The 24,015-nt window shown below is 40.5% G+C and overlaps 1 protein-coding gene across 2 annotated transcripts in view; it reads left to right on the top strand.

Moving 5' to 3' along the window:
* Positions 1-24,015, top strand: part of rbm33a (RNA binding motif protein 33a) — a 73,174-nt gene that overhangs the window by 32,071 nt on the left and 17,088 nt on the right. For both annotated transcript variants that reach the window (XM_062021632.1, XM_062021631.1), the window contains exons 9-15: positions 1,184-1,574; positions 6,668-6,729; positions 10,742-10,871; positions 12,608-12,960; positions 13,396-13,650; positions 13,765-14,061; positions 14,335-15,069. In XM_062021632.1, the coding sequence (XP_061877616.1) occupies positions 1,184-1,574; positions 6,668-6,729; positions 10,742-10,871; positions 12,608-12,960; positions 13,396-13,650; positions 13,765-14,061; positions 14,335-15,069 (2,223 nt within the window). The remainder of the gene's footprint in view (positions 1-1,183; positions 1,575-6,667; positions 6,730-10,741; positions 10,872-12,607; positions 12,961-13,395; positions 13,651-13,764; positions 14,062-14,334; positions 15,070-24,015) is intronic.

Genomic DNA, 24,015 nt, shown 5'->3' with positions numbered 1-24,015 from the left:
TGCTGTTACTTTTTGTAGCAACTGTTTTGCCGCATACTTGACATATTACTGTTGCCTGTTCAACATTTTCCCGCTTGAAGCCAAACCACCGCCAGACGACGGACCCCGTGCTGTTTTTCTTGGGAATGAATTCTTCCTTCTCCATTTGTTACCATATTCGCACCTTCTCTCTCTCGTATTACCACTCGCACCGCTCCGCTTGCACCACCTGCCACTGCTAACGTTACCCATGCCGCTACCTCTCTGCTCGGCGAGGGCGTATGACGTTGCACGCGTGACAGTATGTGACGTATCTAACCAGGTGTGCTTGTTTAATCGCTCTGTGAGGAGAGGCAAGAAAGACCCAGAAAAGCCTGTAGTGTAATGCCCTCAGCTAAAAGCAACTGTGTTAGAACGTGCACTCAAATACTCACAACAATAGTCGTTTCCGACATCACACAGAGACAAACCCACGATATATCGAGTATATTTGAAATATCGCCCAGCTCTATACGTATGTATGTTTATATATTATGTATGTGTATTTATATATTATATATGTGTGTGTGTTTTTATATATATATATATATATATATATATATATATATATATATATATATATATATATATACACACACACATGTATTTATATATATATATGTGTGTGTGTGTATATATATATATATATATATATTTATTTATTTATTTATACTTGTGTGTATATGTGTGTTTTTTTAAACCACTAATGCTAAAGTAAGCTAGCTAGAGATGTTATATTTTTTGGTTTCAAAAATGTAACCGAGCAAACTGTAAACAGCCGTTTTAATGACCGTGGCAACCTTGCACAAATTAACAATCATAGCGACTCCAACTAAATATGACAATATTTCACAAAGTCATAGAAATAGCAGTAATACAGCAGAATATTGCTGTATCACAGAGTGAGTACTCCCCAATGTTGAACACAATCCTTATTGAAACAATTTCTGCCTTGGCTTGTTTACAAATGCTGTGTTATGTAACCTCATCCGGAAGAAGCGTAGTCTTAAAGCTAGTAAACTGATAAAAAGTAGTACGATTTGATGTCATTTGTTTGAACGGTTTGTCAACACATGGTATTATGCAGTTATGTCAAATGTATATATTCTTGCTTGGCTAATTGTGTGGTTGTTTTTTATTCCCATCCCTCTCCACATACCATCAGTCCCCTCGGATGCCTCTCCTTCTTCTTCCCCATCAACAGCCGCTGTACTCCCAGCACCACCACCACCCCTCCCGGCCGAGAGGACCTTCCCCCTTTCAGGAGCACGGACGGCCACATGGCCAGCAGCCCCTCCAACCTCTTATCCCACCGCACATGACTCACCGCTCGCCACCTATGCAGCCCCAGATGGACCCACCCTCACGACTGATGGGCTCCCCGCCACCCAGTTTCCCTCATCATCATAACCACCACCACCAGCAGCAGCAGCAGCAGCAGCAGCAGCAGCTGCAGCAGCAGCAGCAGCAGCAGCAGCAGCAGCAGCCACCTCAACAACCCAAAAACATCCACATCAACCCCCACTTTAGAGGCTCAGCACCATCGTCTGTGCCAGGTTGGTGAATGTACACTGGAAAACTACAATGCTTATCATGTTCATCTGGGGTCAAAATGTGCATTTAAAGGTGGAATTGCTACTGGAAGATAAATTATCATAAATTGTTCTTCCTTCCATAGTGCCGCAAGAAGCACCTCATTACACATGACTACATTTATAGCTCAAGCAACCCAATCTCTCCTTATTATATCCACCTGCTGCCCCAGGCCCTCTATCATTTTGCATTGTAAATGGACCCAACTGGATCAGCACATGTTTTTTTTATAGTTGATCCTATCAATTTAAATCTATTTTTTCCTTCCACTGTTCTGACAAGGTGTCTGAATTAGAATGTCATTTTGCCATTTGGCTGAATACTAAGTAAATGTCTGCCACTAATAGGTTCATCCTTCAGATTTTTATTTCGACTATTGACATCAACATTTTATTGCTGTCCATGGCCGATATTGAAATTGATCTTGTGTGTGTGCACATCGGGGGGTTTTTAATCTGTGAAGAGGAGTTGTCTTCAGTTGTGATTGAATGTTGTTGTCTAATTTTCTATGGATGACATTCTAGCAGTGTGAGTCTTAACCTAACGATTACATTTAATTCTAATTCTTAAGGTGACCAATCAAAATGTCAGTTTCAGAATCAATGCTCTTTTAGTAACAAAGGGTGCCAGTTCCAGGATTACCGAATATTTCGGACTATAAGGCGCACTTAAAATCCTATTTTTTTCCCTCAAAACTCGACAGTGCGCCTTATAACCTGGTGCGCCTAATGTGCGGAATAATTCTAGTTTTGCTTACCGACCTCAAAGCTATTTTATTTAGTACATGGTGAAATGATAAGTGTGACCAGTAGATGGCAGTCAAACATAAGAGATTTGTGTAGACTGCAATATGACTCAAGTAAACAACGCCAACATTTTATATGTTCCATTGAAAATATAGAACATTACACACGGTTCTCAAAAATCTATCAAAATATTTTAGTACGACTTTGGTAAGCTATGAAGCCACACCGTTTGATGGATTTTACTGTGCTTCAACATAGGAATATTATTAGGGTGTGTGTATAAGGTAAGACATATATGGCGTTTTGTTTCACAATATTATGCAAAAGCAACTTTTCTTACCTTCTGGTACCTGCTGATCTGTATTTGGGATCTGCTTAAGTCCTGAAAAATTGCGCCGGTCAGCTATTGTAGTCCAAGCTGACGCCCTAGTTCAGGGGTCGGCAACCCAAAATGTTGAAAGAGTCATATTGGACCACAAATACAAAAACAAATCTGTCTGGAGCCGCAAAAAATTATAAGCCATATTACATACAGATAGTGTGTCATGAGATATACATTGAATTAAAATGACTTAAAGGAAACTAAATGACCTCAAATATACCTACAAATGAGGCATCTCTCTAGGTCGTCCTCAGACGAGCCTTCCATCGTTGCTTCCAGTCATCCCGATTCTCCATACATTTGGCCAGTTCCTTGGTACTCTGAGCTCCTGCATCCTTCTTGAGTATGTCCACGTATGTTAGTGTGGGACGTCCTCTTGACCGATGCCCATGCATCGGTCAAGAGGCATAATGATGCAATATGTACATATAGCTAGCCTAAATAGCATGTTAGCATAAGCTTGCAGTCATGCAGTGACCAAATATGTCTGATTAGCACTCCACACAAGTCAATAACATCAACAAAACTCACCTTTGTGCATTAATGCACAACGTTAAAAGTCTGGTGGACAAAATGAGACAGAAAAAGAAGTGGCATAAAACACGTCCTAGAAAGTCGGAGAAAGTTATACATGTAAACAAACTACGGTGAGTTCAAGGACCGCCAAAATTAGTAGGACAAAACGGCGTTCGCCAAATACTCGAATCAGTGAAGCATGTTTAATATAAACAGTGTGCTTTATAACAATTAGGGAGGTTTGTGTCATGTTTGTCCTCCTACAGAAACCATATTAAAACAAAAAATATATTTTTTTCCCCTCATCTTTTTCCATTTTTTCATACATTTTTGAAAAAGCTCCACAGAGCCACTAGGGCGGCGCTAAAGAGCCGCATGCGGCCCTAGAGCCGCGGGTTGCAGACCCCTGCCCTAGTTTATAAGCTTCTTCTTTTTCTCAATGTTCTTGTTATGGGGTATTCATCCTCCGCTGTTGCCATTTCTAATATAAAGTAATGTAAAGTTCTTACTAGAGATGTCCGATAATATTGGACTGCCGATAATATCGGACTACCGATATTATCGGCCGATAAATGCTTTTAAAATGTGATATCGGAAATTATTGGTATCGGTTTCAGAAAGTAAAATTTATGACTTTTTAAAATGTCACTGTACGGAGAGGTACACGGACGTAGGGAGAAGTACAGAGCACCAATAAACTTTAAAGGCACTGCCTTTGCGTGCCGGCCCAGTCACATAATATCTACGGCTTTTCACACACACAAGTGAATGCAAGGCATACTTGGTCAACAGCCATACAGGTCACACTGAGGGTGGGCCGTATAAACAAGTTTAACACTGTTACAAAAATGCGCCACACTGTGAACCGAAACCAAACAAGAATGACAAACACATTTCTTGAGAACATCTGCACTGTAACACAACATAAACACAACAGAACAAATACCCAGAACCCCTTGCAGCACTAACTCTTCCGGGACGCTACAATATACATCACCGTTATTGTGACCAAAATTATCACAGTTATCATTATTGCGGTATTGGTCATTGTGCTCAAAAAGTCATTATACACACACTGAAATCTTCATTTTTGTTTTCTTTTAATAACTAAAATACATAGACCCACTGTTAGAAAGCCCGCTCTTTTGCATGTTTGGTGTTTTTTATGCTTCATTGATAAGTGTTCTGGCGAGCGTTGTGGCGTCGTACTCTGTTCACTCCCGTGTCATATTCTTCCGAGTATATATCGATCAGTATGTCCTACAAGAGCACAGCTTGTAGGTTCAGTGTGCACAATTGAATAGCTTAGATATTAATGTGTTTGTATAAGTTTAGAATAGGGTATGTTGTTTCTTAATGAGGAAGACATTATTGTCTCTTGTTTTCATGTTAGAACTTAAGATAGCGATTTTTTGAACATTTTGATTTAAAACTAATACTAACCGTCGGGAGTTTTACCGCGGTTACCATTATTACTATTTATGGTTAACCGTATTTTCCGCACTAGGCGCACCGGATTATAAGGCGCACCTTCAATGAATGGCCTATTTTAAAACTTTGTTCATATATAAGGCGCACAGAATAGACGCTACAGTAGAGGCTGGGGTTACGTTATGTATCCATTAGATGGAGCTGCGCTAAAGGGAATGTCAACAAAACAAATAGTGATTGTACTGACACTACTACTTGCTGCTCTCTGTTCAACAACCCACTGTTCGAGTTTGTCCTCCAACTGTAGCCATCTTGCTTTGTTCCCTCGGAAACTCTGTTTAGTCTTCTTTACTTGGCGCAGATCATCATGTTGCTTCCTCCATTTCAGCACCATTGATTCGTTAATTTTAAATTCTCTCGCTGCTGCTCTATTCCCGTGTTCTACTGCGTGACTGATCGCCTTGAGTTGAAACTCTGCGTCGTAAGCGTGTCTCTTAATAGGAGCCATTTTTGGGTCTTTACATAAAGTTTAGGTCTCGCAACTACGGTTAGCAGCCGCCGACTTCATTTTCCCCCGTAGAAGAAGAAGCGCTTCTTCTTCTACGGTAAGCAGCCGTAGAAGGGGGAAAATGAAGTCGGCGTAGTTACCGTAGTTGTGAGACCTGTTGTGGCTCAATATTGGTCCATATATAAGGATTATAAGGCGCACTGTCAGCTTTTGAGGAAATTGGAGGTTTTTAGGTGCGCCTTATAATGCGGAAAATACGGTACATCCCGAATTGTCTCACACACACACCTCTGCTACTTTTAGTGGTAATGTGACACTCTTGGTAAGAATGGTAAGTACAATACATATCCTATTGTGGCCTCCAATGTTAAATGTGATACATAATGATGTACATGAAATTGTGTTGATGGGGAATACATGTTTGTGTGTGTGTGTATATATATATATATATATATATATATATATATATATATATATATATATATATATATATATATATATATATATATATATATATATATATATATATATATATATATATATATATATATATATATATATATATAAGGCTGACTGTATTTCTTTCTCCTTCAATGCATAAAATTGGTGTCATCTAAAGCTAGCTACCTAACATTAGCAGTACACTTTGCTGGAATAATACACTACGCAGGCCGCTAGCTCACAAACAGTACACACACTGAGTAAGCTTGAAGAAATGGCTTGAAAGTAATTATTAAACATTTTGGATTGATTTAGACTCGTAATACATAAGAATTACGATTAGGATGTCAATCTATTTTTGCAGACACCCCTACTGCTTACCACAGTATCAGTTCCTTTACATGCTGTGAGCAAATCACATTTTCCTGCTTTTGTAGCTAGACTTTTTCTTATCTTTTAATTTCTTTACACTGTTTTTTCATTTTTTCTTGCATTCTCCATTTTCTGTTTTTTTTCCCCTGTACTACCGTAATGTTGTTGTTTCTCTTTTTACCACCTCATCCTAACCCCTTTCATCGACTGCCCATCATCATTAGAGATGATTGGACGAGTGGGCGGGATTCCTGGGCCTCTGTAGCTTCTCATATAGGACGTTTGGGCTTGGTAGTCTTGACAGACAAGCCACTGACTGGGCCAATCAATCGTCACCTTGTGTCTGCAGCAGCATGTCCCCAGGCCGGCCGGGGAGAGTTAGTGTTGTTGTTACCAAGGCAAAGTGCAGCAATTAATAAATAAACAAGGTCCATTATTGATCTGCCTGACTCCCGATGGCCAGTCCACCCCTGCTGATATTACGTGAACATTGTCTTTAACTGTTTGCATTGTGTGTCGAATGCTTTCAAATGGCATTTTCTAATGCTCCCCTCCTTGTACCACCTTCTCCCTGCCTATTGCCCCTCATGTTAATTTTTCCTCCCCATCCCCCGCTATACCCCCCTCTTCTTTGCCTCCCCCACCTCTCTTTCATTGCAGTGCCCTTGATGCCTCCTGCTCCGAGCCAGCCTAGACCTGCTGTGGGTCCTCAAAGGTTCCCGGTGAGTAGCAGCTCCTCCTCTGCCTTCAGTTTGCCTCACACTCACTCCTCCGACTACACACTAGTGGCTAGCGACCTTTCTTGTGTGAAAAGCAAGTATCATTAAAGCAATTAGACCGCCCGCCGCGGCCCAAACACTGTTCAAGCCAATTTGTAAGCACTGATACGAGCTGCGCTGCACAACTGGAGAGGCGCGATAGAGGCTTTAGACGGTCGCGGCTGCGGTTAGCAACTGGTCATGGATGGGCTGGGGCTCATCTCAACACATAATGGAATTGTGAAGTCCGGTTACACTACCAGTTGCAATTTCCCGTCCAGAAGTGTGCGTGTCCCAAAAGGCGTGGAGACTGTTTTGAGTGGTAGTTGAGTTAATGAAACATGCTGGTATTTTCATGGAGATGAGGATTGGCCTCGCGCCATTTTGTACCATGTATTCCAAAGTGGAAATTGACTCCAGAGAAAGGGAATCTTAAGTCTTTCATTTCCAAAGTCTCTTTATATCACTATCAAATGATCCAACCAAAGGATGACAGAAATGCTGTTAAAGTGTTTATTTTTCTAGGGGGAAAAATATTGCCCTCGAGTTGTGAAAGAATGATTTCCAGGAATGAAGTCACGCTTGTTGTTACTCCAAGTCACTTTTGAAATGGCATTTTATTAGAAGGGTGCTGTGCGATATGGCTATTGTTTGTATTCCGACACCTGACTTCTTCCCGGAAGTGAAAACCAGTGGTGGTCAACCCAGCCAAGATGGGTGTTGTACAGGAAGCGGGGTGCGAACCATCGGAGTACAAAAGAGGCTAAAGTCTTGCTGCAAAAATCAGATACGAGCAAAAATGCAAACTATGCAATAGTATCTATCCCTATACTTTATTTTTTTTAAAAAGGTTTGTGGAGTGATACCAAGAATTATATGTCGGTCGCCTTCCCAGACATATGGAACTATTGGTCTCCAGACATCATTCTGCACGACAAAACAGATGGAAAAGCATGGAAGTCTATAATTTCTTTGTGTGTGGCTGGGTCATGGAAATTGGTATCAAGACTTCTCGGATTAGTATGCATCGTTTTTGCTCGGATAAGGTTGCATTTCATGATTTAACTTCCCGTCTACTGCCATGTTTGTTGCTGTTGCACGCGCCTTTTACGAGTAGGGTGTTTTTCCCCGTCTTTATCAAAATATAACCATAGATGTCAACATTGTGTATGTGCTGAAAGATTTATTTGTGATTGCTGCCTTTGGTAAAAACTCAACTCTTTTGGGCTTTGCTCACATTTGCTTTCTTTCATACCCGCCGAGTTGGTGTTTTTCGAAACACCTGTAGCAAACATGTGTTTAATACAAATAATATCAAGATAATACTTAAATGGAAATTAATAAATGTTAAAAGTATATCAAACAAACCTTTAACGAAGTGATCACTGCAAATTCATGCATTCTTCGACTTTGCTCCCTTGGACTGGAGTTTGAGCTGCATGCTTTTCTCCTCTTTGTTTCATAAAATCTTGCACTCTTCCGCCCTTTTTAATTACCTCTCGAGGAACTCTAAAGAAACGGTTATCCTTTTCGCGATTTGAACGATTCGTACAGGTGAAAACAACACAAGCATAGGGCATTTTTTCTTTGAAAAAGGCCAAATGGCGTCTGGTACCCATTAAGAACAGAACAAGCTTGACCACCACGTGTATTTAATGGGCGGGACGTGTTCCAGACGTGACGTCCGTAAAATCCAAGCATTATATACACAGTTGTATGAAATAAAAAGGTCTGTCGTATGATATAATTCCCGATTTTTTTCTATTGTAATTTTCGTATGGGCTGCAGCTAATGAAATGGGAGCAACTCTGCTGCTTTGTGCTAGCATTTTTTATCACTCAAAATAACTTTATGGCAAGAGTCGCCGGGAGCAGGGGTGCACAGAAGTAGAGCACAATGGAAGCTAAACCAACAAAACTCAAAGAGGAATTGGTGCCAAAAAGAGTAAAAGGGAACTCCTTTGTTTGGATTTAAAAAGTCAGATACCAACCAAACAAAGGTAGGCTAATCTGCCAACGAGTCGTTCTTTCTATCACTCGACAAACACGGTATGAAGAACAAATAGTTAAGAGACGGTATTTAAAATGCAACAAAATACCAAAATTACAAAAAAAATAATCTTGCAAGAAATTTGTACAAATGTGCATCACGACAGGACACACAGAAATCGTCAAAAAGCATAAACAGTAAGAACCACAGGTTGTCGACCATTTTGGTTGTCAAGTCCCATTTTATGGGGTATTTGGGTTGGTTCCATTTTTTTCTTATTTTTTTCTGTAATGTTGTGATCCGAAACATGTTTTTTTTACTGTAAAATGTGTTGCAGGGCAATAAAAAACAAGCTCCAAGGCCGTAAATAGCACCCGGGCCACACTTTGGAAGCCCATGGCCTGGTCTATGGCAAGCAGTCCCACAGACAATGAGAAATTACCCTATTCCATCTCTAAATTCATATGTGTAGACATGACCCAAGTCTACACTGTGGAAAAAGAAGTGTTGGCACTAACGATACTTTTTATTGTTTTTAATGGTCGTGTCCTTTTTCTGTATAACATGTGTTCTATAAATACCAGGAGAATAGATAGTCCAAATTGAATGCCAATTTCTGTCGGTGTATATATAATTTTAAGAAAAGATACTACATGGGGTGATAAAAATTGTTATCGGGATAAATATTTGTGTTCATATCGCACAGCACTAGGAGACAATTTTACACTCAAGCCTATATTAATCAATACGTATGATACTTTATTATTTACTTCCTGTCCAACCACCTCATTCTTTTGCATTTCCCCACTGCTCTGTGTTTGTGTAATATTGAAGCTGTTCTCACTTTCTAATCTGGCATTGTTGGTAGCGTTGCCATGGTTTACAGAAACTGGTTTGATGAAGAGCACACAATTGAAATTTTCCGGCTGCCAATCGCATTTCTTCTGCTGCTGCCAAGGACACCATTTATAATCACATACAATTGTTAAAGGCCTAAATTAAGGAATGGGTGCCATAGACTCCACAATTAATTATATTGCACTGAATTTGAAATGTTTCCTCTGCTATCATTAAATTTCCCCAAAGTGGAATATCTGTTACTGCAGAATTATTGAACTATGTCAACATGTACTTTTTAATAATTTCACAGACAATTTGTGTCTGTAAAAGGAGTCAGAATAGTGTTCAAACCAAATTTACATTCTCCATTGCATACGTTAAATCTCTGATTATGATTAGTCTTGGTTATCCCTTAGTATCACAGGCGGATTGAACAGCCAATAGCCTGTTTGTGAAGGATTAGAATGTAGAGGATGAGCCGTGCTATTAGTGAGCTGCTGCATTGTGAAAACCTGACTGCCTGACCTTTTCAAATACTTTGACAGCTCTCCCAGAGTGATCCCCCTGTTTTTCTTAAGCCCCTTTGATTAACTTTCTGTTAAGCAAGTTTTGGGGACTCGTGGTGCCTCTGAGCTTTCTAACGCCTCCCTAAACACGGCCATGCGGCGGTGGAATAAAGGTGGATTAAGCCTCGATAGCATCTTAAGTAATTTACAATAGGCCTGGAGGAGGCAAGCATCCCGTTTGTGGTCGTGCCACATGTTGAATAGCAGGTACATTTTTCAACAGATTAATTTTTGAAAAAACAATGAAGACAGTTATGAGAGGTAATTGAATACCAATGAGGGATTAAAAGGTTATTCTCGGTTTTTTCAAGGAAGATAGATGCTGAACATACAATAATTTTGAAACAATGATGAGGGCACTGATACCCTCCTGAAAGCCTCTTGCCACATTAGCCTCGACTTTCAGAAGGTTTATCTGCAAAGCCCAACTATTATTAATATTGATTAGCTCTCAAGTTCACACTGATTGCTGTCATGAATATTAGCATCCATACTAATGTTCTATTATGTATTTTGCACTAGCTCATTTTCTCTGTGATTATCCAGTTTGTTATATGGTCCTGAATGTGTTCCTTTCTAAGGGACCGGGGGACTTCCATCAGCACATGCCAAATAATTTTGGTCAGACTCAGCGCCCACCTCATCTCATGGAGCCCTTCAGAAATCAGCCTCATCAAGTTCCTCAGGACAGAGAGCCCCTCTTTATTGGAGGTGAGGTTACAATACTCTCCCGCTTTTCAGTTCCTGAACGATTTGGTACTCTTTTTGAAATGTGACAAGTTTTTTTAAAATTTTCATTAACTTTGAATCATCTTGCGATTTTATGGATTTGTTATAAACGTTTTAAGTGTTCCTTGAAACCTTAACCTCAAAAAGCTCAGGAATTCAACAAACATTGGAAGACAAATGCATTTTTGATGTTTTATAGCCAACAGACTTTGAAGTAGATACAAGATTGCAATAAAAACACATCCTCTGAGCTCATTGTCAAATCACTGTAGTGTTTTAATCAATCATAAATAGTAGCAGTAATGATTACTTGTAATCATAGAAAGAAACACCACCAAAAGCTTCCTTTTTTCCGCTGTCTGCTCTGTCGTCCACAAGTTGCACACATTCTCCGTGTATTTTCTACAATTGTAAAGTGTCTTAAACATTTATTTAGGTTTAAACACATTTACTCCGACACGTTAAGAGCATTTGTGAACTGTTGAGAACAATCTATAGCGCACATTTTTGTTGGTAAATAAGAGACAATGAGAGATTATCATTACCCTTCAACATCACTCATGTAAATGCTGCTTCTCTGCTAGCATTGCAAATGATAATCTGTTTTCTATTGTTTTAGCCGGGATACAATTTTTTAAATATACAGTACAGGCCAAAAGTTTGGACACACCTTCTCATTCAATGTGTTTTCTTTATTTTCATGACTATTTACATTGTAGATTGTCACTGAAGGCATCAAAACTATGAATGAACACGTAGAGTTATGTACTTACCAAAAAAAAGGTGAAATAACTGAAAACATGTTTTATATTCAAGTTTCTTCAAAAAAGCCACCCTTTGCTCTGATTACTGCTTTGCACATGCTTGGCATTCTCTCGATGAGCTTCAAGAGGTAGTCACCTGAAATGGTTTTCACTTCACTGGTGTGCTTGAAGCTCATTGAGAGAATGCCAAGAGTGTGCAAAGCAGTAATCAGAGCTAAGGGTGGCTATTTTGAAGAAACTCGAATATAATACATGTTTTCAGTTATTTCACTTTTTTTTTGTTAAGTACATAACTCCACGTGTTCATTCATAGTTTTGATGCCTTCAGTGACAATCTACAATGTAAATAGTCATGAAAATAAAGAAAACACATAGAATGAGGAGAAGGAGCATCCAAACTTTTGGCTTGTACTGTATAAATACATGTAAACTAGGAAGTGAAGACGGTGAAGACTTGCTAAATGTTTATATACGACATTAGCACGAAGGCTTAGCACTGTAGACGGGAACAGGAAGTAGGTCTGCGCTACGTGAAAAGGAACAATTGTGCCGTTTGAGCATTAAAGAGTTGATCTATTGTCATACGTTGTTGGTCCTGCTTTGTCTACACAAAAAATAAATTAGTGTGAGATTGTGAATTCCTAGAGGGCCTTTATATTGTACACATTACATCTGCTTTGTGGGGCTCTTCCATTTGCTTCACATGAGATTCACTCATGGTAAATAAAAATGGTTAAATTGTGTAAATATATTAATTTGAATGAGTTGTGGAAATGAATATATGTAATATTTTTTTATGCAGAACAGAATGCAGTGGTTGTTAATCATCAACTTTATTCTGTTTCCAGCTTTTTTATTTTTGCCCTCACACAGACATATACCTGCAGGGAGTTACTGAAGGTTAAAAACTGACATCCCTGTGTTGTTGTTTTTTTCCTTGTCATGCGGCTCCAGAACACACCGATCCAGCATGCTTTCCGGGGCAGCACATGTTTGATCACCTGGGCACCAGCCCGCTGATGAACACCAATCTGCATCAGCAGCAGCAGCACATACCCAGTCAGGGACACATAAGCTTCGGCCCACCAGGTCCTGCATTTGGCCAGCCGGGCCAGGGCCCACCAGGACTGTTTCCGAGGGAACCGCTAAGACCGGGCCTACCTTCTCCCCAAGGTCACCAGGGGATGGTCGCCTTGAATCAACAAGGACCTCCTCCCAACCAGCCCAGGCCCTTCATGAGCCCTCGTCAACCCTTCACTCAGCAGGGGAACATTTTCCCCCCACCACAGGCCCAGTTTGGGATGCAGGTACAATGGAGTGTAATTGCTTTTTAGTCTTTGTTCGTGTCTGCTATGCTAGGAGTTATCTTGACAACTGTATGCATCATTCTTCCAATATTTCCTGCTCCATTTCTAGTAAAACAGTTGAACAATTTGGTGTTCAGTGGATTTGTAATGTTTATTGATTTTGCTCCTGTTTATGTAAGCGAAGGCAACAGTGATTGCTATACCAGGGTACTGGTTGCATGAATAAACAACTCCAGTAATGATATTCAGTGCTAGTGAGGCGTAGCGAAAGACTCTTGCCAATTTGCAGTCCCATGTTTTGTGTGAGCTGAAGACAAGAGCGCCCTCTAGTGATTTTACACAGACAGGCGCACAGTAGCGCTGAAAGAAAGACAGTGTCAGTGTCAATGTGTAACCCCCTTTTACTGCTTTAAAAAATATTATACTGCATTTCAGGGCTTGATCCACGGACCCCCGCTCCCTCAGCCTCCCCATCAGGACCCCCTGCCCACACATCAGCCCATCCACCAACAGCATCATAGGCAGGAGCTACTACACCAGCAGCCGCCACAACAGCTAAATCTCAACGAGCCTCCCCAATTGCTGCATCATGGACAGAATCTCTTTCATGCGCAGCATGGCAGTCCGAGACAGGGGAGTCCCCACCTTCAAAATCTCCAACAGCGCAACATGTCCAATAGACAAAGAATGGTGAGATGCTCTCAGATCTCATTAATTGACCATCGACTCTAGCTCTACAATAACAACAGGATTATTTCATAAAATAACCAAAATACTGAATTTTCCCCCCCACCCTTTCTACAGAACAAACCTGTTTCCAAGCAAATGCAAATGCATCCTCAGCGCAACTGCAACCTACGGGAGCTCCCTGTAGCACCTGGCAACACAAACATGAACAGCTCCCGCCCCACCGGCTCCCTTGCCACTAACGTCAGGCCTGTTGCCAAGGCAACACAGGGGGTGCGTCCCGTGCAACATGCTCACACCGTGCCTGGCAATGGCAGAGGAAGAGGCCAGGTCATTGCCAAGACTCCCTCACAGCCTGGGGCCATAGGCAGGACTGTGGTTTGCAAAGAAGTCCCAAGCAGCCCAGCACCACAGGTCAACTTTCTTTACTCACAGCGTATTCCCCCTTCTGACCTCCTCAGCCGTTCAATGCGAGAAAAATACACGTTCCATCCAATAGTTGTAGAATCAGTCTAACAAATTTGTGTGCACGAGAGCGTAGCATTTATTCAAAAACCTACTTCTTTTCTTTGCAAAGACCAGATCAATACTTTGTCTGGCATTTGAACTCTCAATGTCATGCTCCCCCTAGTGACTGGAGTCCATTGGTAATTTCTACACCTTTGTCTGTTTTTTTTTGTACCCCAGGACCCGGATGAGGATGAGGAGACCCGGCTGTATCGTATGAAGATCGAGGAGCAGAAACGCCTCAGGGAGGAGATCCTAAAAAAGAAGGAGTTGAGACGGCAGATGCAAGCCGGCGTCAGGAAGAAGGAGCTCCTGGACCGGATAAACACCCAAACGCTAACCCAAAGCCTGGCTCCTTCGCAGATTCTACCATCTCAACAAAACCAACCAGCGCCCCCCTTAATACAGCACCCAGCGGTACCGCTAACACAACCACAGCAGCCCCAGGAACAAAGACTGCTGCAACAGCAGAGACCAAGTACACAGCAATCATTAAATCAACGAAATAATCTTAATCATAGCAACCCCAATGGTGCGGCTCCTATGCAAACGCATCGTCCCGATGTCAAGTCACGCTTGCAAATGCTAAAGGGAAATAACCAGCAACCACAGACTCCCAACCTATGTCCAGACCAGCAGTGGAGACAGCCCCCACAAATCCTACAGCAGCAGCAGCAGCAGCAGCAGAGAAAGCCAGTCGGACTGCAGAATGCAAACAAACCAGGCATTCCTAACCAGTTTGCTCAGGTCCCCCTTCAGAGTATACTTCTTACTCCCCCATTGGGGCCTGGTCAGCCCCAGGCTCAAGGACTTAAACCCGGGGCTAAAAGAACTGTAATGCAGCGGGCCAAGCTTGCTGACAGTGAAGGCCAGCAGGTGCCGCAAAAAGTCAGAGTGGTCAAACTTTCAGGCGGGGTGAGCAAATTTTTTCTTTTTTCATTTTACTTTTAAGTGTGACGTTTATTTGAGCCGTAACCTCAGCAAAAACCTTAATACTTATTTGCTGGCTTGCTAATGAATTAATTAATGCTAATTAATTAAATTATAATTTGTTGTACTCACTTCAGCCTGCAGCATAATAATAAAGTAGAGGCGGAACTGTTCACAAATCCACATTTCACAGTTTTGTGACACTGTACTTTGTTGTCCTTTTTTAACACCCCAGAATACCATACATCCCAATAATACACCCTTATCTTTTATCAGTTGTCAAAAAATCCTAATAAATAAAAATGACTCCTATAGCTCTGACACTTGAATTAGTATAAACAAAAAAAATACATTTTTCTAAACTCGTTATATAACTGCATTACAAGCTTAATCAGAGTTTTTTATGTTTAAATCAAAACAATTAATTAAATGCAACAATCCTTAATTCATTGGTGCAATACATCTTTGGAAAAATTTGACCAGTATTTTAAGTCAAAGCATAATCATTTTCTAATAAATGTTAGGGATGTTCCAATCGGGTGTAGGGCTGCCAATTGCGATACAGATCATCCATGAGTGAGATCGCCCAATACCAATCACATATAAGTGTACATTTTTCAATATATTTACTGTGAGTGCAGTTGACAGTCAAACAATATCAACACAATATTTAAACTAGTTCCTTTGTCTTTTAATTCCATACAATTGTTTGACCAAAAACAAAGTCAAAAGTACACTAAACAAAAGCAGAAACTACTATCTACTACTACTCATTGAAATCCTATGGTTTTTGTCCTCAGTTCTCCTGTTTCCAGGGAATCATTCCCAAAGTTTGGAAACATGAACAGAAAAAATAACAAAATATTTTGATAAAATAAAAACATTGATTTAATCACTCTTGTAACAGTCATATATTGATACTAGCCTTGGTACTATCGACACCACCAATTTATGAATCGATCCGCTTTCACCATGTGTGTCATCTTCTGCTGACCCCGACGATGCTGACACAAAGACTCTTATTAATGTCCTAGTTAATTTTCCCTAGATGGTAGTATTAATTTTATAGTATTTATTTTATAGACATGAAATGGGAAGGGATATACATTAATATCAGTGGCAGCAGTTTCAGCTCGTCGACTCAGCAGTGGGGGGAGGAGGCTTGCCGACACAATATGTTCAAGAGTGACCACAGATGTACATCTGTCAATCGGCGATGCCACATATTCCCCTTTGTTAAAAAAAAAAACATACTAAACCTTGCTAACAGAGGCATTCGAAACTCTGTGCAAGCTCATGGCCAAATGTATGAACCTTATGATTTCACACTTTGGCATTGTTTAACATGAGTATCCAACATTGTAACAACATTTGTTTGTCAGAAAATACCTAATTCATCATAGGTCTCATTTAAAGTTTACTAAGCACTTATTTATTGATGTAGGTTTAAGCTGTCTTAGCAGCTTGCGTAGCTATTAGCATGCCTGCTCCTAGCTTGCTCTCATTGTGTATGTAACATGTTGAGCGTTGTCCTCTAGTGATAATGTTACCTAGATTGATAGATAGATAGATATGTCTTTATTGTCATTGCACAAGTACAACAAAACTTTGTTTTCAGCACAAACCCGTTCAAGATTAGACAAAACAAACCGTGTACAGGGTTACAGAACAGGAACGCTGACGGGGCGCCTTGTGGCGACCCGTAAAAGATGGGAAAAAGGTAAAAGGCTGGGGAAGGATGAGTAAAAAAATACAATCTAGACTGGGCTCTTAAGGGGGCCCAGTCTAGAGTGGGAAAAAACCTCCACATATACATATTACAATGTACATCTCGAGATATCTAGCAACAGAGGGAAGGGAGTGCGAGGTCATGATGTTGGGCCGCAGCTCTCAGGCGCTGACCATCCATTCATCACCCCTATGGGATTTGTGTTGGGTTGGGGGGGTGGGGTGTGTATGTGTGGCGTATATTTTTGTGGTTGCATATGTGTGTGTGTAAGCCCGTAGTGTGTCTCTGTTCCGCGGCCTTGATGTTTGTGCAGTCGCTAGTCTAAAGTCAACAGGTGTGTGTCCATGAGAGACAAGAATAGGATACTAATACATAGTTTATTTGCCACCACAGAGGTTATTATTGTTAATTTAGGGGAAGGCCTCTGCACTGTGTATAGAGATATTCAAGTTTTTTCTAGCTTGTCAGCTAAGGCAGTGGTACCCAACCACCGGGCCACGGCCCGGTACCGGTCCGTGGATCGATTGGTACCGGGCCGCACAAGGGGAAAAAAAAGAAAGAAAGAAATATTATTTTTTATTTATTTATTAAATCAACATAAAAAACACAAGACACACTTACAATTAGTGCACCTACATTATATATCAATATATATCAATACAGTCTGCAGGGATACAGTCCGTAAGCACACACGATTGTATTTTTTATGACAAAAAAAACAAAACTTTAAGGTTTATTGGCCCCTCTGCACTTCTCCCTACGTCCGTGTACCACTCCGTACAGCTGCGTTTTAAAAAGTCATAAATTTTACTTTTTGAAATCGATATCGATAAACTACGATATTACATTTTAAAGCATTTATCGGCCGATAGTATCGGCAGTCCGATATTATCGGACATCTCTAGTCCCTAGTAAATGGGCTGTTTGCTACTTGGACGCAGATGCCTATATGATGCTAACTTTCTAAAGTATTTTAAGGCAGTATATCCCACCCACTTACGGTTTTTAGCAAGTAATGATATAACTACAGTTGGTAACACAAGTTAGCTGGTGATGTATTTGTTAAAACTTTTCTTTGAAAAATGTAACTGAGAGCAAGTTGCAAACAGCTGACCACCTTTAAAATTATGTATTTTTTTTTCTTATTTTTCTAAACATGTATTGAGTTTATTTGGTGGTGGTATAATATGATATGGTTATAACAGATGGAATCATTTCTATTGAAAAATTACAGTATCTGAAACTAGAATTTGTGAATGCCCTATGTGCGCGAGCCGCCAAACCGCTGATACGCGCGAGCGGAACTGAAATGCTTGAATGTCCAGGGCGAGTGGAGTGTGTGGATGTTGGAACGGTTCTAATCGGTTGAGAAATGTGGGATATGGAGAGGTTTGTATATTGCCCATTTATTTTCAATGGGAGAACATCTCTGGTAATTCCGGGTAATTAAAGGAATTTTCGGAACCATGAAACATGCTGGCTTGAATGTCCAGGGTGAGTGGAGTGTGTCGATGTTGGATCGGATGAGAAATGTGGGATATGTCATCGATTGTATATTCCTAATTCATTGTCAATGGGGAGAAAATGACCCCAAAAACCAGGAATTTGGGGATAGGGAAAACATGTTTTGCGTTGCGACATATGTGTAGAGAACTGTGGGTTGATGGTTCAAAGGTCGGAATTGAGTAAAAAATTGCGCAAAATTTTGATAATTTTGGCCATTGTATAACTATGAATACGTCCATTCATTTGAATGGGAATTTCGTGAAAAACAGGAATTTTTGAGAATATAGTTAATACAACAATTTTCCGAGATGGGTTGGTGTTGGAATTTTTCAAAACGGTTGAAAAACGTCGAAGTACTAACAGTTTTTGGAAATTTTGGCATTTCGGGAAAACCGGAAATCTTTACGAAGAGAAATATGGTAGTTGTGTTGTCCCAATTAAGAAGAATGTTTTTTAAGGTGGAATTGTCAAAAACGGTTGAAAAATGTGGATTGTGAAAACTTTCCAAGAAGAACTGAAAATAGGGCTTTGGAAAACCGTAAAATCAGAAAATTCGGGGGATTTTTTTGGAACTTGTAAAATGTTAGTTTGATTGTCCAAGGTGAGTGGGGTGTGTGGATGGTGAAACGGTTCAAATCAGTTAAGAAATGTGGAAATTGTGCAAGTTTGAAAAATGGACCATTCATTTTCAATGGAAAAATTACCCACAAAATTTGTTAATCATTCACACAATCAATCAAGGGCAGCACTGTGGAACAGGGGTTAGTGCATGTGCCTCACCATACGAAGGTCCTGAGTTCAATCCCGGGCTCGGGATCTTTCTGTGTGGAGTTTGCATGTTCTCCCCGTGACTGCGTGGGTTCCCTCCGGGTACTCCGGTTTCCTCCCACCTCCAAAGACATGCACCTGCGAATAAGTTGATTGGCAACACTAAACTGGCCCTAGTGTGTGAATGTGAGTGTGAATGTTGTCTGTCTATCTGTGTTCACCAATCTGACTTGTCCAGGGTGTACCCCGCCTTCCGCCCGAATGCAGCTGAGATGGGCTCCAGCACCCCCCGTGACCCTAAAAGGGACAAGCGGTAGAAAATGGATGGGATGGACAATCAATCAAAAGTGTGACATACACAATTCAAATAAAATAGCATTTTGTGACAACATAAATAAAGTTAAAGTACCAATGATTGTCACACACACACTAAGTGTGGTGAAATTTGTCTTCTGCATTTGACCCGTTCCCTTGATCACCCCCTGGGAGGTGAGGGGAGCAGTGGGAAGCAGCGGTGCCACGCCCGGGAATCATTTTTGGTGATTTAACCCCCAATTCCAACCCTTGATGCTGAGTGCAAAGCAGGGAGGTAATGGGTCCCATTTTTTATAGTCTTTGGTATGACTCGGCCGGGGTTTGAACTCACAACCTACCGATCTCAGGGCGGACACTCTAACCACTAGGCCACTGAGTAGGTAATATAGTAGGTAAATAACATCGAAATAGATTGGTAAAATTCAAATGAAAACTACTACCAAAAAATATCAATAGTATCAATTAGTACTAGAGATGTCCGATAATGGCTTTTTTGCCGATATTCCAATATTGTCCAACTCTTAATTACCGATTCCGATATCAACCGATACCGATATATACAGTCGTGGAATTAACACATTATTATGCCTAATTTTGTTGTGATGCCCCAACAAGTTTTTCCAAAATAAATCAACTCAAGTTATGGAAAAAAATGCCAACATGGCACTGCCATATTTATTATTGAAGTCACAAAGTGCATTATTGTTTTTACATGCCTCAAAACAGCAGCTTGGAATTTGGGACATGCTCTCCCTGAGAGAGCATGAGGAAGATGAGGTGGGGGGTAGGGGGTGCCGGGGGGTGTATATTGTAGCGTCCCGGAAGAGTTAGTGCTGCAAGGAGTTCTGGGTATTTGTTCTGTTGTGTTACGGTGTGGATGTTCTCCCGAAATGTGTTTGTCATTCTTGTTTGGTGTGGGTTCACAGTGTGGCGCATATTTGTAACAGTGTTTAAGTTGTTTCTACGGTCACCCTCAGTGTGACCTGTATGGCTGTTGACCAAGTATGCGTTGCATTCACTTGTGTGTGTGAAAAGCCGTAGATATTATGTGATTGGGCCTGCACGCAAAGGCAGTGCCTTTAAGGCACGCCCCCAATATTGTTGTCTGGGTGGAAATCGGGAGAATGGTTGCCCCGGGAGATTTTCAGGAGGGGCACTGAAATTCGGGATTCTCCCAGGAAAATCGGGAGGGTCGGCAAGTATGACTGGGACTCAACTGTTCTGTACTTATCCCTACGTCCGTGAACCACTCCGTACAGCAGCGTTTTAAAAAGTTTTTTGAACCCGATAATTTCCGATATTACATTTTAAAGCATTTATCGGCTGATAATATCGGCAGTCCGATATTATCAGACATCTCTAATTAGTACTGATTTTACCACTAACAAAACTGCAATCGATGTTTTGTTGAGAGTATTGCAAATGTTAAGGTACATGAAATAGTCATCTAAAAATGCAGACATTTGTATGTGTTAAGCCACAGCTGGAAAAAAGGTACTATCGCTCGTCTGATCATTAGTAGTGGATGCAGGAAATATAGCTGCAATAGTGTGCTGACCAGCAATAGCTTTTATCTTTTTCTTCAGTGGCATTTTTGCATTCTCTTTCCCTACTTCCCATCTCGCCAGAAGCAGCATGTATGCGAAGACACCGTCTGAGCATATCGAAACAAAACCGCGACTGCCCTTCAAAGTACTTTTCATTACCACCAACGGATTATGTTTATTTCATTTACAGCACGTCCCCTTAACGTAAAACACCATCGACATGAATGAGCACAACGGGGAGCAGTGGAAAAGTGGATTTATTTACTATTAAGTTTGTATCTTTAGTTGAAATGAAATCCGCGGTCTCTGGCTGATTGTTTTGCTGGCATGTCGCGAGAGCAGCGATGCTGTGTACACATGCTCACGTCTGCGCTGAGAAGATGTGCAGAAGGTTGATGTAGCGCTGGCATAGTCCGCTGAGTGCTGACAATGTTTTTCCCAAACCTTGCTTTAACCGTCCACTTTTTATGAATTTATTTTAGGAGCAAAATGATAATAAAACGGTTGAAATCTGTACTCGCACGTCTGCTACCGTTTTATTTGTCCTAGTCGCACAATCTATTTTTAGTTGAATATATGAGCAGTGAAGTGTGAAGTGAATTATATTTATATAGCGCTTTTCTCTAGTGACTCAAAGCGCTTTACATAGTGAAACCCAATATCTAAGTTACAGTTAAACCAGTGTGGGTGGCACTGGGAGCGGGTGGGTAAAGTGTCTTGCCCAAGGACACAACGGCAGTGACTAGGATGGCGGAAGCGGGAATCGAACTGGAACCCTCAAGTTGCTGGCACGGCCACTCTACCAACCGAGCTATGCCGCCCCTGTACATGTGTCGCACTGTACAGCCCTGCAATGTCAACTACTGATGGGTGATGTGGCCTAAAATTTATATCGCAAAATATATTGCAGCCTCCTGCAATAACAATATATCACAATAGGTGTATATAAATGATAAAAGAACCATTTTAAAACGGGTTACAACTAATTTAGCTGCTGACGTATGCGGTAACATATTGACATTTCCGGTTGTAATATTTTCTCAAAACTATTATTGATCTACTTGCTAATTTACTGTTATCTGGTTACTTTCTCTTCTAACATGGTTCTATTTCCAATTTTGTTAAAATGTACAAAACACTGATTTTTCTTTTGTTTGGATACTATACTTTTGGGCAGTACTGCAAATTTGGGTTTTGATCCAATACCAGGTACTTACAGGGGCAGTATTGGGTCCCACTAATTCTGAGACTGATACTTGACATTTTCAAGATCATTGAATGATTCCATTTTTGATCACAATTATAATCAGGCAAAAAACAGAATGGTGGCCTGACAAGATCAATTAAATATTTAAAATATTTCTTACTACTGACTCTGATTTAAATACTTTGTTTTTTTCCATAAAGGTTACATATTATGCAAAACCAACTTTTATTACCTAATGGTACTTATTTTTGTCCAGAAAATTTGAAATCAAACCATGGAGCAGAGCTGGGCATATATTTTGACTCGGGGGCCACATAGAGAGAAAAAATGTGTCTTGGGGGCCAATGTGTATGTGTGTATAAACTATATATACACATTTAGCTGTAAAAAAATCTCTGTGTTTGGGTCCCTTTTTTTTTAGGAACACTAATACCAAAAGTCACAACGTCCGATATAATTCTAAAAACAGACCACCTCAAAAAAACGGAATGGAATTTTACAGTTTTTTACTGAATGGGAGACCCAAAATGTACATGAAAATAAAGATGATTTACAATATTAACTATGAACAATAAAACACTGAATATTAACAACATATGAACGTCGCTTTTCTTTTACTTCCCAGACCAGCTCCTCCATAGACATCTTTTACAATCAAGCAAAACACAACAAAAATGTAACAAACAGCTAACTATTAATGCAAAGTGCAATTACCTAGAATATGATAGATTATCACTTTTATGCAGAACTTTGTTGTATAGCTCGGTTGGTAGAGTGGCCGTGCCAGCAACTTCAGGGTTCCAGGTTCGATCCCCGCTTCTGCCATCCCAGTCACTGACGTTGTGTCCTTGGGCCAGACACTTTACCCACCTGCTCCCAGTGCCACCCACATTGGTTTAAATGTAACTTAGATATTGGGTTTCACTATGTAAAGCACTTTGAGTCACTAGAGAAAAGCGCTATATAAATATAATTCACTTCACTTTGCTTCCGCATGTCTTCCTGACACATGCGTTTCGGGCTGGCTGCTCTGAAAACAAACTCCGCCCACTCTGGTTTGTTCCTCATCTGAGCTGCTGTGACGTAGATTACTAATAACTCCTATAACACTCAAAAGTGATGATTTCAACCATTGAATTACTTTCTATAGTTCAAGACTTACGGTCATTAAAAAACAGCACTGCACATCATAAAGGCGGCTACAGTTTTGATGTTAAAGGTCAAAAATAATTATGTAGAACGTCCGGCAGGCCGGATTGAACATTTTAATGGGCCGCCTTTTGGCCCGCGTGCCATATTTTGCCTGGGTCTGCCATGGAGGCATGGCGGAGTTATTAAACAATGTTGGCTTCCTTTAGGCCTGGTCCGATAACAAATTTTGCTCGACGACTGAGATAGACTCCAGCACCCCCCGCGTCCCCAAAATCGACAAGCGGTAGAAAATGGATGGATGGATGGATATTGACGTAATAGTTTTTGCCGATAAACAACATTATTGCCATTATGTTTTGAGACTAAATTAACCTGATAATACATAAAAATAATGCATGTAATATCCTTTTTAATGTAACAAACTTGTATATCTCGCATAAACATTGAAATTAAAATGTAAATTTTCAAATATCTAAGTTGAATAAAACAAATAACAATAAAATATACTTTGTTGGCAAAATGTTGAACTTGAATACAAATCACAACCATCCATCCATTTTCTACCGCTTATTCCCTTCGGGGTCGCGGGGGGCGCTGGAGCCTATCTCAGCTACAATGGGGCGGAAGGCGGGGAAAAAATAATATTTCCACACTAGTGTAGTGGCATTTTGTTTTGTGATCATTTTGTCCATGTTCGCTACTACGTG

Source organism: Entelurus aequoreus, linkage group LG15 (assembly GCF_033978785.1).
Source record: "Entelurus aequoreus isolate RoL-2023_Sb linkage group LG15, RoL_Eaeq_v1.1, whole genome shotgun sequence".
Classification (NCBI taxonomy): domain Eukaryota; kingdom Metazoa; phylum Chordata; class Actinopteri; order Syngnathiformes; family Syngnathidae; genus Entelurus; species Entelurus aequoreus.
This window is presented reverse-complemented; position numbering and strand designations above follow the sequence as displayed.